The 17,864-nt window shown below is 38.7% G+C and overlaps 1 protein-coding gene across 2 annotated transcripts in view; it reads right to left on the reverse strand.

The window, feature by feature from the left end:
* Positions 1–8,582, reverse strand: part of LOC110021099 (protein SET DOMAIN GROUP 40) — a 29,266-nt gene extending 20,684 nt beyond the window's left edge. The window contains exons 1-2 of one of the 2 annotated variants that reach the window (XM_020719435.1): positions 8,325–8,582; positions 8,101–8,248 (exon numbers count right to left, since the gene is read on the reverse strand). In XM_020719435.1, coding sequence (XP_020575094.1) covers positions 8,101–8,248; positions 8,325–8,482 — 306 coding nt within the window. In that variant the 5' untranslated portion in view covers positions 8,483–8,582. The remainder of the gene's footprint in view (positions 1–8,100; positions 8,249–8,324) is intronic. The other variant, XM_020719434.1, reaches the window with a different exon arrangement.
* Positions 8,583–17,864: the final 9,282 nt, after the last annotated feature.

Raw genomic sequence — 17,864 nt, forward strand, 5'->3', positions numbered from 1 at the left:
TACGAGCAGCAGTTCTATAAGTGCCCGATGTGGAAACACGAACCGGCGAACTGCAGCTTCTTCAGATGAGCAAACAACCTTTCAAATTTAACATTATCCCAATCGAACAACATTGCAATGGGTTCGACGGTGTCACAGTCGGAAACAATCATTTGTGATTCAGGTGTTTCCCAACCTCAAAATGTTGCTCGAGGTTTGATCGTGCACCAACCGAGCAACGGTTTTCAGGAGATGTTACCTTTATATTTTAAATTGAATGTTATAATCATATTACTAATTGTAGTTTCAATATATATTTTGGTTTTAATTTTGTATCTGAAGCTCTATTTTAGATGAAGTCAGAATAAAAAAATCTATATTGCTATGAAATTACAAATTTGTCATGCAACAAATCTATATATATATGTGTCTGTATTTTTTGTTAATTGTCTAATAAAGTAAGGGTTATAATAAGTTATTCACTTCAGTTCCTTCAGCTCCTGCATATTTTGTTCTATTTGAGTTTATTTTTTTCTTAAACTTCATTCAATTTATTTTAAAATAATTGTAAAATGTAAATTATTTTATTATAATTTATGTTACACATAATTTAAAAATAATTTTTTTCAAAAATAAATTTTATAATGTGTAAACGGTTTTGTATCAACCAAAAACCTGTTAATAAGTTGTTTTCCAAACGCAAAATACAAACAGTTTATTCAAAACAAAGGTGGAATGGTCATTTATCCAGAATCAGTTGTTTTCAAAACGCAAAAATCAAACAACTAGCCAACTTATCAGGATAAGCTGATTATCAACAGATTATGAGGATAAGTTTATCTGGATAAGTTGCAGCTACCACAAACAGACCCTAAGTTGTTTGTCCACCACCCACCACCCCCCTTAAAAAAAAAACTATGAAGGACATCGTTCGCCAGGCGCGGCAAAAGTCTTGATTGGGGACACTAGATCGGTATGGTCTAGGCACAAGAGGGAACAATCGATCCTTCCAAGCTTGGGGTTCCCTCCTATTGGCCCTTTGCCCTACTTCTACATAAATGTTATTTGTTCTGTTTTAGGGCAATTTTTAATTTCAAATTTCTATCAGGACAGTCATTGGGGTCCCATTTTCTCTCTTAGGATTGTATCCGAAGGCGAGAAGATGCTCCAGCTCTAACTCGTCCCATGGTGGTGGTTTTCTATCATTCTCCGCTTCCCCACAGCTTTCCCTCCATTGTCGTTGTCGCCTTGGTTGCCACCGTCACTCAGAAAGAGAGTATGTTCTGTTCGTATAGCCAACCATCTCCCCCTCACTATCAGGCCTCCCAACCATCTCCAGCTTGTTGCCTACCACTACAGCCACCTACTTACATGCTGCCACCTTATTTTCAACCACCTCCAACCTGTTGCCTTTTCTTTCCATCCCCTATGACTTACTGTTGACCACCTTCTTGCACCCTAAAACTTGTTGTCAAACCCCTTTCCAGCCACCTCCCACTTGTTGTCGCGCCATTCCAGCTACCAACCACTTGTTGCCGCCCTTCCAACCACCTCTGACCTACTTTAGTTACTATTTCCCCTTAAATCGCAACATCGTCATCATCGTCCTCAACCAAATTTGATTTGTGTTGTAGCTTTGTTATTTTTTAGTTTCAAGTGTCTCTGATTGTAATCTCTAGTTTGGGTTAACTCTTATATCATTTGGTATTAGAGTTAGCCAAACTCTAGTCGTATCATAAGGTTCCTAGCATTCGTCATACGCAAACCTACCTCCACCTCCTCAAATCTTTCCCCAACCTACACACCTCTCACATATCCACCCTTAAACCCTAATCATGCCACCGAGAAGGCAATTGTCAGAACCTTAACATGATTTACCAAAGGCGACATACAACGAGTACTCCGCCGAGGGCTACAACGGCTCGAGGCCATTGAAGAAAGGATCATATGTAAGGTCACTGACTGTAATAGTGAGATTCGTGTGGGAGATACAGAAGAACAATTGAACCCCTTTCATAGGGATGACTTCCATGAAGAAGAGAATCGACCCGGGCGTTTTGGAATTCAGCATCAAATAAGGCCGAGAGAGGAACTAACTGCTGAAAGGAACAAGATTTGGGAGTTAAGGTGGACCTACCGGACTTCAACAGAAGGATGAATCCAAATGATTTTCTCGAGTGGATGCAGATTGTTGAGAGGATCTTTGAATACAAGGACATGTCCGTTGACAGAAGAGTGAAGCTTGTCGGTATCAAGCAGACGAAGAATGCCACTTTGTCAAGAGAGAAAATGAAGAGGAAGAGATGGAGAGAAGAACGGGGTTATATTACTTCTTGGAAGAAGATAAAAAAAGCAATGCACCGATAGTATCTACCCCTACACTGCAACCAGGATATTTCATGAAACTCCACTACCTGCAGCAGAAGAAGCTATCAGTAGACGAATAAATGGCATAATTTAAGCAACTCAAGTTGAAATGTGACATGAATGAGACAGAGGAACACTTCATAGCTTAGTATTTTGGAGGTCTGAAGCTCGCCATCAGTAATGTGGTTCAACTGCAAACATATTTGACACTAAGGGACGTGCAAACCTTGGCATTGAAAGTGGAGACAACAAAAACAGAAGAGATATCCGCCTCCTTTCACACTATCCCTTACAACCGTAGGTCCCAGCAGAAGCAAGCCTAAAGGAGTGGAAAGATTGGGAAGAGAAATGGCAAAGCAGATTAAAGTGGAAAGAAATCAGAGCAAAGCAACACACCGGGTACAATCCAAAACTGGAAATGCTTCAAATGTCATGGATATGGGCACATTAACTCCTGCTGCCCGACAACCTGAGTGGTGTCCTTCACCGAGCAAGGTGTCGTAGACGAAGTTGGTGATGACGAAACAACTAAGGATTAGGGCGAGAAATAGCAGCTCTAGGGAGATGAAGGGGAAATGCTAGTTGAAAGAAGAGCCCCGCAGACAAAAACGCAAAAAGATCACTCGTGGGAAAGGCAAAATATCTTCCGCACCTAGGGCTATAAATAAGCCGAGCTTTAGCGACATGCAAGCTGGGCTCGTGTTTCACTCTTTCAAAATTAACTGGTGTTTGAAAGGGCTCGTGAGCAGCATGTGCGTGTTTTGCTTGATATACATATTATTGTTCATGTTCGGCTCGTGTTCGACTTAAAATTAGCTCGTTTAAATTAATTAAAAATAGATGAAGGGTATTGGATTTGAGCTTGCACCACTTCTGTATAGTAGAGGCACGAAATCACATGATTACAAAAGTTGTTATGGTTTAAACTTAGATATAAATAGATATATATAATATTTTATTACATAAATAATATATATAATTTCTTTATTTCGAGCTAAAACTAGCCGAGCGTGATCGAATTTGTTCGTGTTCGGCTCTTTTATGTTCGCGAGCAATTTGCTTGTGTTTGGCATGTTTATAATTCGAGCTTAAAAAATGTATGTTTGGTTTGCTTAACGAACAAATTGAACACGAGAAGTTCGTGAAAAACGAGTTTTTTTACAGCCCTATCCACACTAAGTGTAACATGAAAGAACAAGTTCGCAACCTCAACATTGATGGAGAAAGCTATGAGAATGTGGTCTCTGCTTTTATGGTGAAGTTGGATCTGGCTACACAAAAATACTCTCGGCCCTATTTTTTTGATGTGGTTGAAAAAAATAAACGAGATACGAGTGAATCAACGGTGCCTGGTAGAGTATTCCATTGGAGACCAACTACAATATCAAGTGTGGTGTGAGGTAGTGCCCATGGATGCCTGTCACATCTTGTTGGGGAGGTCGTCATAGTTCAATATCAAAACACAGCACAATGACTTCAAGAACACGTGCTTGCTCACGAAAAGGAAAACACAACATTCTCTTACCCATCAGGATTTAGAAGCATATGCACCTGTAAAGGAAAAGCCTTAGTTCCCATGCACCACTTTGATACAACGAGTTCAAGAAGCCCCCATGGCACTAGCCTTAGTCATTTTAGAGGGAACTAAAGAGGCGTCAAACCTACCGAAGACGGTCAAGCCACCGTTAGCAGAGTTTCATGAGGTGATGACCGATAGCCTGCTAGAGGGTCTACCACCGCTTAAGTATATTAAGCATGTCATATATCTTATCCCAAGACCAATGTTATCAGACAATCTTGCATACAGATTGAGGCCAGCAGAGTATGAGGAGTTACAGAAACAAATGCAGGATCTCATTACTCAAGGATTGGTGAGAGAAAGTATCAGCCCGTGCGTTGTCCCCGCATTGATGGTGCCTAAGAAGAATGATTGACAGAGGATGTGTATCAATAATCAGATTAACAGATCACCATCAAATACTAGATTCTTATACCTAACTTGGTTAACCTACTGGATCAATTACATGTAGCCATAGCATTTTCCAAGATTTACATGCACAACGAGTATCATTATATCAAAATGAGATTGAGAGATGAATGGAACGCTATCTTCAAGACCAGAGATGGATTGTACAAGTGGACATTCATACCATTTGGAATGTCCAATGCACCTATCACATTTATGAGACTGATGAATCAAGTGTTCTGGGTTTACATAGGGAAGTTCGTGGTTGTTTTTTTTCTTTTTACGACATCCTTCTCCACAATAGCTCAGAGGAGGAGCATTTGCAGCATCTGAAGCCGGTTTTCAAGGTTCTGCATTTGGACAAAATATATGCCCACCCGAAGAAGTGCCACTTCATGGTGGTTCAGGTATATTTTTTGGGTTATATTGTATCCAATGCAAACATTTAGATTGACCCTACAAAGATAGAGGCGATTGTGAGTGCAAGTTGAGGTGATTTTTGGGGTTAACTTCATTTTACACGCAGTTCATCAAGAGCTTCAGTATCATTACAGGTCTCATGACAAAGCTTCTAGAGGAAGAGAAGTTTTTGTGGATAGAGACAACCCAATCCAGTTTTGATACCCTAAAGGAAAACGTGATGCAAGCCCCAATGCTAGCTTTGCTAAATTTTAGCCAGTTCTTCAAGGTAGAGTGTGACGCTTCTCATGTGGGGTTGAAGCAGTGCTGAGCTAAGGAGGAAACCTTATAACCTTCCTCAGTGAGAAGTTGAATAAGTCCGAGAGAAGTATTCGACCTACAACAAGGAGTTCTATGTCATTATGAGAGTCATCCACCATTTGAGTCATTGTCTGCTGACAAGCGAGTTCATTTTATTCACAGATCATGAGGCACTGGAATTCTTGAACAATCAGAGCCAGTTAAAGGATATACATGCATCCTGGGTTGAGCGTTCTTAGCATCATTCCGGATCGTACTTGCAGGCCTTGAGCCACTATCATTTCTTGATCACCTCCATACAAGCCAACTTCGTGGGATTTGAGGTGGTCAAGGAATAACACAAGACAAACGAGAATTTTTAGGGAATTTGGGAACGGTGCCAGAAGAGGCCCACAGGACTGTGTCGCCGAGCTGATGGTTATTCGTTCAACCATAGTAGGTTGTGCATGCCCAAATGCTCGCTGAGAGAGTCCATCATTCAGGACAGTTATGACGGAGGACCGGCAGGTCACTTTAGCAAAGATAAGACCCTCGCACTAGTGAGAAAATATTTCTTCTAGCCCAAATTGACGAGAGATATGGAGCGCTACGCCAGGTGGTACAGAGTTTGTCACATGGTCAAAACCAGGGGATAAAATATGGGGGTGTATACCCATTACCAGTACCAGAGACTCCTTGGGCGGATGTCAGCATGAACTTCATAATAGGCACGAGGATGCAACGAAACAAAAATTTGATGGTCATGGTTGACAGGTTCTCGAAGATGGCTTATTTTGTGTAGTGTCACCGATACTGGATGCATCACACGTAGTTGATTTGTACTTCAAGGAAATAGTGAGATTGCATGGGATTCCAAGAATCATTGCCTATGATAGGGATTGTCAAAGTTTTTAAGCCATTTTTAGAAAACATTGTGGGGAACGCTTGATACTAAACTTTAATTCAGTTCAACAACAACCCCGCACATAGATGGTTAGACAAAAGTGGTGAACAAGAGCCTAGAAAAACCTCCTGAGATGTTTCATAGGAAAGAGCATCAAGCAATAGAACCTGCTCCTAGCCTAGACAGAATTTGCCTACAACAAGTCCGGGAGCTAAACAACGAAATGCATACCGTTCAGATTGTGTATAGATGTGATCCACTAACTCTGCTTGAGTTAGTACCAGTTCCTCTGACTTTGGATGTTAGTGCGGATGCTGAGGGGAGGGCACAAAAAATTCAGAGGATACACAAGGAGGTGGAAAAAGAGATCACCAAGCAGAACCACAAGTACTATGCATAAACTAATAAAACAAGAAAAAAGTGACATTTCGGTAAGGAAATCTGGAGTGGTTCAAGTTGAAGAAAGAGATATTTTCCATGGGATCATTCAGACAACTCAGCACAGAGCAGACGGACTATTCAAAATCCTCAAGAAGATGAATGACACTGCCTACAAAATTAATTTACCGAGGATTACAAAAACCATGCCTACCTTCAACATGGCGAATTTGACTCCATATTACGAGGATACAAAAGCTACAACAGATTGGATCAAAGCTCCCGCAAACCCGGGAGACTAAAACCGGGTATCGTTCACCAAACATAGACAAAGTCGCGATTAGCAACACTGGACCAATTTAGTCCATGCACAGGAGGTACGAACAGGTCCTAAGCTTGGGGTTCCCTCCTATTGGGAGTGGGGCCCAATTCTCTTCACCCCGGGTCTATATGTATGTTATTCGATGTGTTTTAAGACGGCTTTTGCTATTTGATTTTTGTAAGGATAGCCACTTGTATCTCATTTTTTCCTATTAGGGTTATATTCGAAGTCGAATTGATGCTCCTACTAAAACTCATCCAAAGGCGGTGGTTTTATATCATTTTTTGCTTCCCTAGAGCTTCCCCTCAGTTGTCGCCATCGCGGTGGTCGTTGTCATCACTTGGAACAGAGTTTATGCTATTTTTCTACAGCCAGTCATCCCTCTCAACCATTTGTCCCTCGTTGCCAGCCCTGTCGACCGTCTCTAGCTTGTCATTGACCTCTCCAACCAATCCTTTTCCAACCACCTCTAACCTATTGTAGCCCCTCCCAGCCACCTCCAATCTACTGCCTTTCCCTTCCAGCTCCCACAACTTGTTGTCAACCCTCTTTCAGGCCCTACAACTTGCAGTGAGGCGCTTTCAAACCCGAACAACTTCATGCCAGCCCCCTTTCTAGCCACCTCTCACCTGTTGTCGCCTACCACTTGTTTAAACATGAAACAATAGAAATTCTCAAAAGAAATCAAGTTTACACCAGAGTAAAAACGATCAAACCAGACTAACTCTCATTTTGCTCCGGAAGGATTCTCCCTTACAGTGTATTTCCACTTGCTGGTACTCTCACACTCTTACATTAGTGAAATCCACTCACCAATCTCGTCCAAACTCTCACACACTCCCTCTCAAACACTCTCACAACGTCGCTGGTTAGGAAAATAACATTGAAGCCCCCAATCATTCGAATCCATCATATTTAAGCATTCAGACCGCCACATCCTCACAAAACTATGCACAGGGCGCCTAGGTGCTTTGTTGGAGCATCTGTTTCCGTGCTCTCTGCATGTGAGCATGAAGGGGGTATTCATCATCTTCAGATACACACTATATCCAGACTACACCCCAAGTACATCATATCCGCACGAACAGATCATATGCACATAATATTGTTTCATCCTAAGGCGGTGTTTTGCTACATCAAGAATTTACGTTAAATAGGATTTAGTCAATCCAGATTTATCAAATCCATTTGATTTGGAGAAAAGCTTCCAAGCCACGGAGCGTAAATCCACCTGCGGCTCGGATTTAATAAATCCGGATTTACTTGACTAAAAAGACGGACCGCGGGGAAAATCAGGCAGATCGTGAGAAAAATAGGTCTAAATGAGCATTGGATTTAAGGTTCAATTTTCGCTGTTTGACTGGATTTAAGCTAAATACATTGCTAAATCCCCCTATTAAAAAACTACCAAACACCGCCTAACTTTAACAGACTTAGCAGACAAGCAGTACAAGCTCAAATTCGGCTGAAAGGGAAGAGACCTGCCTGCGAAGAGGAGAGATGAGGGCGCTTCTTCATGCAGGATGCCAACCATTCATCTCGCAGCACGCTCTGCTTCGTCAACAACGCCGTTCTAGGGACTCTTAAGATTAACTCGCCCATCCTGAGATCGCGGCAGGCGGCGAAACCCCTCCTGCGCATAAAAGAGAATCGAAAGGTTGATACGTATAACAGGGCTGAGAAAACAGAAGGAGGGTAGGTGTGATTACCCGCCGGCGTTAGAGAAGTTGGATACGACAAGGGAATGGCCCAAACAGGAAGGGGATGGGATGGAGGTGGAAGGAGATTGAGAAGGATCGTCGGAGATGCCGATCTGTGCTGCCCAGCACAGGAGCGCTTCCATCTTCGGGCCCTCTATGCTGCTCATCTTGTCGGCGTGCTCTCTCTACATCTTCGAATAGGCGAAAAGTACTGTAAAAGACTGGTTGTGAACAAGTTGCCTCACCTCACCTTTTCGGGCAATCAGTCCGTTTAGTTGGCGCGTTTCGTCAGCTTATCCGAAACTGTATTTAAGTTTTTGTACTAAACGCAGATTGCGGGTCGACTCCTGCGGCCAGCCCGCGGGCCGCGTCTCACCTCACCTTTGGGGGGCAATTTTTAGTTCGCGCTTTTCGCCAGCTTATCTCGGAATATTTAAGTTTTTGGGTTGACCCCTACGGCCAGTCCGCGGGCCGCGTTTCAGGATAAGATATTTCCGGATAAACAGTTTATCTCGAAACGCACAAGCTGCCCCAAACGGACCCTATATTTGAGTTTTATTAATTTTATTGCGTTCGAATTCTAGTTCAAACTCTAAGTCTATTAGTGTTTGAGTTTTATTAATTTTATTGCGTTCGAATTCTAGTTCAAACTCTAAGTCTATTAGTTCAAACAGACTCGTAAACCCGCTTATTTAATATAAAATAAGATTAATTTTAAATAAGTTGAACAAATAGAATATGAATATGAAAAATTCACTTACTATACAATAAAAATTATCATTTTCTTCTTAAAAATTTAATATGTCTTGAGTATATTTCATATAAATATATTTTTTAAACGAGCCGGCACACGAGCCAGCAGTCGAGTCTGGGTTGGTCTGAGCTTGGTTTGTTAGCTCCTCAAGCTCAGTTCACGAGCCACTTATTGAGTCGAGTTCAAGCCAGCTCACGAGTCTAACTTGACTCACTTGCAACTGTAGTTAAATTTAAGGGGCATTTACATTATACCACCTAGTCGAGTTCAAGCCAGCTCATGAGTCTAACTGGACTCACTTGCAATCGTAGTTAAATTTAAGGGGCATTTACATTATACCACCCAATTCTTATGTATACACATATTTATCATCTAAATTTCACTTCTTTTACATTTATATCACTCAAATCTTTCATATTCATTTTACATTAAAAATATTTTTGTATACACTTTTGAAAAATGAAATATGCATTTCAATGCATAAATAAGATAGTGTTGTATATAATTAATGCTTACGTGCTAGGCGTATAAATATATAAAAAGTTATTGGTATGTATGTAAATTTTTCTTTATTTTTTTAGAGGTATTTACATATATTCCGTTCAATTCATATGTGTTTACATATCTATATATAAAACTATAATTAATTAATTATTTTTTAACATAGGAAAAAAAATTTATTTGATCACATGAAATTTTCTACATTTATTAGAAGCAAGAAATATAAAAGAGTTTTTATTTTTAGTGAAAATGATCAAAACTTCAATTCTTAGATAAATATTATATAGTTGGAAGTTATACTTCAATTCTTATATTATCATCACATTGAAGTCATGGAAAAATGATTTGCTTGAATAGTACACAAAATGAATGAAGCCAATCAAACTAATTAGCTTATTATAAACTAGTTGGCCTTTTTGCTTATGTGGAAGAAGTCTAATGCAAGGGAGAGCATATGTTGTAATGCCGGGAGGAGTGCGCTCAATCGGCTTCCAACATATTTTAGTGTTTTAGATTTTAAATTACTTGCTGGCAAGTAATGTTTAGGTTTTAGAGAAATTTGATGTGATCAAATATGTGTATTATTTTTATATTAGTTGTATCTTTATTTGTGTTATTTTTATGTTTCATATCGGTATTTTAGTGTTTTATATAATTTACAGGTGAAATTTGATAAGGTAACATAAGGATTAAGGAGATAAAAAAAATGTCTGAGTTTTGAACGAGCCTGGGTGCATAAATGCTTGGAGTCGGAGAGTCAGGCGCTCTTGCGCCTCTCTAAGCGCCTTATTGTTTGCCCCATGTGTGAATATTCAGAGAGCTTGGAAGTCTGGCACCAGTAATGGGTGTTGACATCAATTTTTTATGTTACAAATACCATATGCCCCTATGATGATGTGGAAGCGTGCGGTGCTCATGCTCGCCTTCTCGTAGTTCAAGGAATTCTTTGGGATATTACAAAAACAGTCCATCTCCGGACTAAGGTTACTTCCGTTTTGGTCGTGCCCAATAGTGATTGCCTCTGATTTGTGATTGTTTCCCCATTTTAGGAGCAAGCTAAATGATCATTTCGAGGCCTATGTGATCTGGTCCGATCATTAAGAGATTTATGTGCTGTGAAATACGTTTAACAGACTCCAGGAGCGAAAAATGTCCTATAAGTGTCTGGCGTGGCCACGCCTAACACCTCCCATTAGGATCTAGGGGGTTGCCTTAGGTGTAGCCACGCCCGAAGGTAGCATGACCACGGAGCAAGACAAAGCTCATGGCGTTACCACACCAGACCTCCTAGTAGTTGTGCGAAGGCTGCCTTCGATGAGTCACGTCTGAAGGCAGCGTAACAATGTTGTAAAACAATGAACCTAGGGTAATTACATCAGGGAGTCGACGTTACCATGCCAACCCACAGGCTGAGCGGAATGAACACGCCCGAGCTGCTTAAATTTCAAATTTTAGCTTGGCAACCCTAGGGAGGTGTGTCACTTAGAGCCAAATTTTCGTGTCCTCCTTGGACTTAGGGAGATCTTTTTGGGATTATAAATAAGCTGGGGGCGTTAACCCTTTTTGGCATGTCCTAAGTGCCTCTTGATTAGCTATTTTTGGCTTAATCAAGGGGCATTTTTATGATATTTCATGTGGAGGCAGGTTTAAGCTTTCTCTCTCCCTCATTTCACCAATCTCCACCTCATTTTAGTTTTGGGGGCTGGTTAGGAGAGCTTGGGAGAGTATAAGGGAGAACTCCATCTTCTTCCTCAAGGAGCTTAGGATTTTCTTGGAGCTTAGAGCTTGGAGGAAGGAAAAAGGAGAGAGACACTTCATCTTTCTCAAAGAGAAGCTCAGAGGAGTTAGTTATCTCCCAACTTCTCCTTATCCTTCGATCTTCTCCCTCTTCTTCCATCATTTCAATTGAGTGTGAGGAGATTTTTGTGGGGAAGAGCTCGGCTAGCGAGGAAGCAAGGTGTCTCCTCTCCCATATTAAAGGAGAGCTTCTTCCTAATTTAGGGAAGGATTGTAGTAGCACCGCCAAAACATTGTTGGAGTTCAGAACTTCATTGGAATCTCTCCGGGCTCTCCTTCAAAATGAGAGCTTCTTTATTATTTAGAGAAGGAGTGAAGCTGACCTTGTCAGAGCTTCGCCAGAACCTCGCCATTTCTCTTATCACTGGGAAAGCTTCATCTTACATGGATAAACGTGACATTGAACTCCGCGTTGGTGAGATTATCTAAAATTCCTCACAGTTTCTTTCTTAGCTAGCCTTAGGAATAGATTTTGTTATGTCTTATGGGTTCAGTCACCCACATGAGCCAAGTTGGCCGACCGACAATAGTCAGCGTTGTCACATGCCTTTGGATTGGTCATCGATTTCCTAGAGAAAGCCCTAGGTTAGGAAGCACGTGCGTGGCCAAATCCTTTGAGATACCAAGTGATTCTCGTTGCAAACCATAGACTAAAATCCTAATGGATTGGAATCCCAATTTTCCCTTTTTTTGGCATATCCAACCCTCATTGGAGGAGTTGGGATATTTGGATTTTTTGAAGTAAGAAAAGTTTTGTATCTCACTTTGGAAAATCACGAGTTGTGGAATAGAAAAAACATTGTAGTTAGTCCATTTCACAACATTGTGGAGAGATTTTTTTTTTTTTTTTTGTAAATTTGAAGGTGGAGCTCCCCACACACCTCGCTAAAGCAGGAGGTGGTTATCTCACTTATCCACGTGCTAAACTCTAAGTGTCTATGTGAGATCATTAAATAAGTGTGGCTTGCTATCGATTATGATCATTTGCATTATGTGTTGTATCAAGATGTGTACCATGGGTGAAGCATGCCAGCATAGCATTTTGCCTCGATCTGTTGCCCTAACCTGGTTAAAATCACACATTGTCTCAATCACTTGCCCCGACCCCTTAAATCATATTTTGTCTCGACTGGCTGCTCTGGCCCGGTCGGCATTATACTTTGCCTTAACTGGTTGCCCCGGTTTGATTGGCATTTCATTAGGTCCCACCGGCTACTCTGGCCAGGTCGACCGATCACTTTGGTTCGACCGGTCATCCCGGTCCGGTCGACGGATCACTTCGATATGCCCGGTCTCCCGACCTTGTCAACCAACCGCTTAGGTCCTCCCGACCTTGTCAACCAACCACTTAGGTCCGACTGACTGCCTAGGCCCGCTCGACCGACCACTTAGGTCTGACTGACGACCTCAGCTCAGTCGATCAATCACTTTGGTCCAACAGGCCACTCCGGCTCGCTCGACCGATCACTTTGGTCTAGTCGGTCTCCTTAGCCCGTTGGCTACATTGCCCCTTGGTTGATCCAGCAGGTCAAACAACCAATTTCACTTGCATAATATTTGTTTTACATGGTTTGCATTAGCATATTCTCCACTTGCACCCTTATTGTGCACTTGTGGACACATGTCCTCATATGCTCTTATCGAGTATTTACGCCTCCCATAGACATGCTACTCCACATGTTTGCTCTATGACATCTTTATGTCAGGTGCCTCACGTCATTGATGTTCACACCTGCACTAGTGCACTCTCACATGTTCGGTTTGCATGTCAACTTGCAAGCTCATAGTCCTGCATGTTTGAGTCTTGCTTAAATCGTTCGTGCAAACCCGTCGTAGACACTCATGTGTTTGTGTCAAAGACAGCTTGCATATCAGGGAGTGATAGTTTTTCGTGGTTTTATGTCAGTTCAGGCAATGAAATATATAAAAATCTCTCATTTCAAAGAGATAAAGTTGATCGAGAGGGATTTGATTGGAGAGAATGAAGGGAGTATTCAGAAGAACAATTAGGAGCATATGGGAATACATGAAGGAGACATTAAGGAGAGTGTTTGTGAGTGTGGGGCATTGTTAACTTGAGTAAAAGTCAGAGTTTTATGTTAAAGTGAGAGGATAATACAGTGAAAATCATTGTACAATTCTTCAATTTGGTGGAGCAAGTCCTGGTGAGATTGTTGTTATTGCAAAATTTAATATCTTTGATTCTTGCAATAAAATCAATGTTATGGTCATCCCTAATGCTTTGTATCTAAACATATCTCTCCTTTGAATTATTAACCTAAGTAATTTAGAACTATCAATGCCTTATAATTATTAAATCTTATGTAGCATGCTGATATTTTAACCTTTTGTGCTTAATTTACTTACGAATTGGCTACCTTTTAAGTTAAAATGGATTGTGTTCTACTACTGAAAAAGTATATTAGTGAAATAATTAAATTAACATACACTGTTTTGGGAGAATATGAATGTTGTTGTTAGAATAGTGCAATCACATAGAGAAATATGAAAATATTGGAGTTTTTGCATGTGTTGAGGAACTAAATGGTAATATGGAACATCAATATTCCTTATGATCTTGGAAGAGGCTAAGGAATAGTGTTGTTTCTGATTGTCCATAAAAATTAAAATCATGTGGATAAGTCTAGATAACTTAAGACCAATTAAAGGGAGGTTGTTCAACCTAATCTCATGCGGTATGATTTTACTTTTGAAAAATTCGGTTTAGACACTTTAAAATTCACAATTCTTCACTTCAAAGCAGACAATTCTTCACTTCACAACATCTCATCATCAACACCATAAACCCATTTTATGGAAATTCTGTCGAGCCCCACTTCCAAGCAAAGAAATATCTTCCGCCAACCAAAATTATAATGGTAGGCCTTTTTTATGTACAAATTTCATGATTAAATAACATTTTTTAATAAGTTGTATAAAACTATAATATCTATTTCATCATAACAATCATAGTATATATAAAGCTTGCTTTGAAAGTAAAGTAGTCGTGTTCACAATATGCTCAAATGATGCATAAACGCTAATTAAAACACAATTTTCACATTAAACCTACATGTAGTCAACTCAAATTAGGCAATACTCGTGAAAATTCAAAATGTGTAGAACAACACGACGGTATCATATTAAAATGACACTATAAATTTTTTTAAAATACAACTATATTACAACTTTTGTAAATTTTGGACAAATAAAAATTTGGAAAAAAAAAACAAAAAGATAAAATTGTTGAAATTGGAGATGATTTAGTTGTTGTCTATCTTGAGTCAGTAAACTTTTCTAACTGACTCACTGAACAAAAACCCGACTGAGAACCCCAAATATCATCTTTGTCTTTTTCTTCCTCTCTCATTCTTTTCTCTCGTAATTTCCTAAATTCATTCACAGTTTGAAAAAAAAAAATAAAAAAACCATGATTAATTTTATAAAGGAATTTATTAAAATTTACATTAAAAATATCTTTTCCTTCCTCTCTCATTCTTTTCTCTCGAAATTTCCTAAATTGATTCCCAGTTTGAAAAATTAAAAAAAAAACCATGATTAATTTTATAAAGGAATTTATTAAAATTTACATTAAAAATTTGCTGGTATATTTGTAAATATTCAAATTATTTATTTTCATGGCAAAATCTATAGAAATCTCTGGATATCTTGAAATCCGAAGCACCAAAAATTATAAAAATTTGTCATAAAATAAATTAATGTGTAGAACATTCTGGTGAAAACAGATTGTAAAACAGACATCAAACAACTTCATAAATCTTTTTTACATTAAAAATTTGCCGGTATATTTGTAAATATTCAAATTATTTATTTTTATCACAAAATCTATAGAAATCTCTCGATATCTTGAAATCCGAAGCACCAAAAATTATTAAAAAATGTCATAAAATAAACTAATGTGTAGAACATTTTGGTGAAAACACATTGTAAAACAGACATCAAACAACTTCATAAATCTTGTAAGTTTATTAAATAATTATAAATGTATCATTAATTTCTTATTTTAATATTTATAATTATCATAAAAATATGAAAAAATTATGTTAATCAGAAGACAATTTATAAATAAGGCTTATAACAATCTCATAAAAATTATTCAAAATTAACACATTAAAAATTTCTTTTATATACTATCAAAATATTAATTTATATTTTCTTAAACCAATTATTTTTAAAAATAATATAAAGATGAAAATAACTTGAAAATACATCTTTATAGATATACACTCGAATATTGTGGTTGATTTTCTTATGTACTAGAGATTTAGTCAGTATCACATGATTGTCGTGTGAGTTGTAGGCCTTGCATGCATTACATGACTTCTTATATTTAGGAGTTCATGAGCTGTATATTATAAGTGGTTAACCACCATTAGTGTTTAAAATCCTCACATTATCCTTAAGATTAGTATTGCACGAGATATGAGATTTGACATATTTGAAAATTCCATATATATATAAATTTATCTATGCGTGTGTGTGTGTGGTGTACTCAGACCAATTGGTCGAACATCTACTTGTCAGTTATAAGTCCCTTCTGGTCTGGGGTTCGAGTCCCCTCGAGTACCTCTTACTAAATTTAATATATATAACTATTATGAGCATGGCTGAATTGAATATATATAACTATTAATTCGAATTTTGGCTTGGAGAGAGATCAGATGGAAATAAATAAGCCAAGCTAAAAGCTAAAATTTTGGATTGAAAAATTGTGGAGCCAACCCCAACTCGGCTCCAGTGGGCACCATATCATATGTTAAGATAATACTATTATCTCTCAATCTGCCTTCAATTTAAACCCATTCTCAACCAAACATGTACATAAACTTCATTCTCATTCTTCATGATCTCAAAGCTTTATTCCAAGTCAGGCCGTCTATCTTGCTGTAGCGTCACAGTCGCCTCAGGAATGACGCCACCTTCATTGCACATTATCATGTCAACATCCATCTTCTGCAAGTACAACAGTCCGCTTGTTTTATAGAAGAAACCACGCTGGAGACTGTGCACATAACGCCATTGAAAAGCTTTGTTTTCTTCTCCTTGTCTCCGAATCTCCTAAGCTTTCACATGAAAAGAAGGATTTTGTAACTAAAGTGTTGTATGTCAATCATCCGTCTTCCCTGTTTGTTTCCTGCAGCAGTTTCTGTAATTCCCTGCATTGGCCCGGGACTGCTCCCACGAGGGGTGTAAACAAGCCCAGGCTCAGCTTGTGTTCGGCTCGTTTATATTTCAAACTCAAAAAGTATGTTCGTGTTCGGATCGTTTGCTTAGCTAGCTGAACACGAGCAGTTGACGAAAAAAGAGTCGTTTTGACAACCCTAATTACGCAGTCATAAGAAGTTAAGGATTGTGGCAAGATTTAAAACATCATTTGAATCTAACATAATAGTTTTTATTCTATTTTTTTCATTAATACTTTTAATTGATTATAAATCTTTGTAGCCTTGTAGTCAATTAAATTTTTTAAAAATACTACTCATCAAAGATATATATATATTGATTTGTAGTATTTCAAGCCAAAACGAGTCGAACACAAATGAACAAATATTTGATCGTGTTGTTCGTGTTCGGCTTGTTAACTTAAGGAGCAAGCCGAATATAAGCTTCTTAATAAGTCGAACACGAGTTGTTCACAAATAAGAAGTTATTCATCATCTAACTCCATTTTATCCTTATAAAAATCATAACGTTGAATCTGAAACTGTCCGGGAGGGATATTATAAGATAATAATGGTTGAGGCATATAATCAATAGTTTCTGTTCTGAGAATTGCAATAATAAGTTTGTTTCATTGGAACATCACGTCAATGTGTTTTCATTCTATGAAGACAGGGGCTGGAATGATGATGATGAACTTGTGAGGTTTTTTGTTGGCAGATAAGGAGCAGACAAGATATGCAACAGAAGAATGGCTTATTTGGTTGGATGGAGGAGGAAAGGTGAAAGTTAGATTAGTTGGCAGAGAATTAATTTGGAGTGGGGAGTTTCTTATCTCTTATTGTGGAGCTCATAAAAATAAGATCTTTGTACAAGCTTTTGCAGGCTTGAATTTGAGATTAAATTTGTTTATGTTGCGTGCGCGTGTGTGGAAGATTTGTATATATATCACCCAATTCTTTTGAATTTATATATTAAAAGCTAAACTTCAGCTTGTACATACATGCCAGTTTATCTATATATGAGAAGGCATATTTCATTTTTTAAAAGTTAAAATGGTGTTTTTTCTAAATTTGATATGAAGTATTTGGGTGGTATAAGTGTAAAAAGTGAAATTTAAATGTTGAAGCTATTAGAGGAATGACTCGAGGCTATTAGAAGAGTTCTGATCATCCTTAGATGTGCTAAATATCCGAGTACCACATTCTACACATAGGGGATTCAAATCTGTGACCAGAGAGAACTTACGACATTCAGAGTAGCTGCTCTACCAACAAGTCACGAAATACGTGTGTAGGCACACAAACATATATATA

This window comes from Phalaenopsis equestris, unplaced genomic scaffold (genome assembly GCF_001263595.1).
Source record: "Phalaenopsis equestris unplaced genomic scaffold, ASM126359v1 Scaffold000121, whole genome shotgun sequence".
Classification (NCBI taxonomy): Eukaryota; Viridiplantae; Streptophyta; class Magnoliopsida; order Asparagales; family Orchidaceae; genus Phalaenopsis; species Phalaenopsis equestris.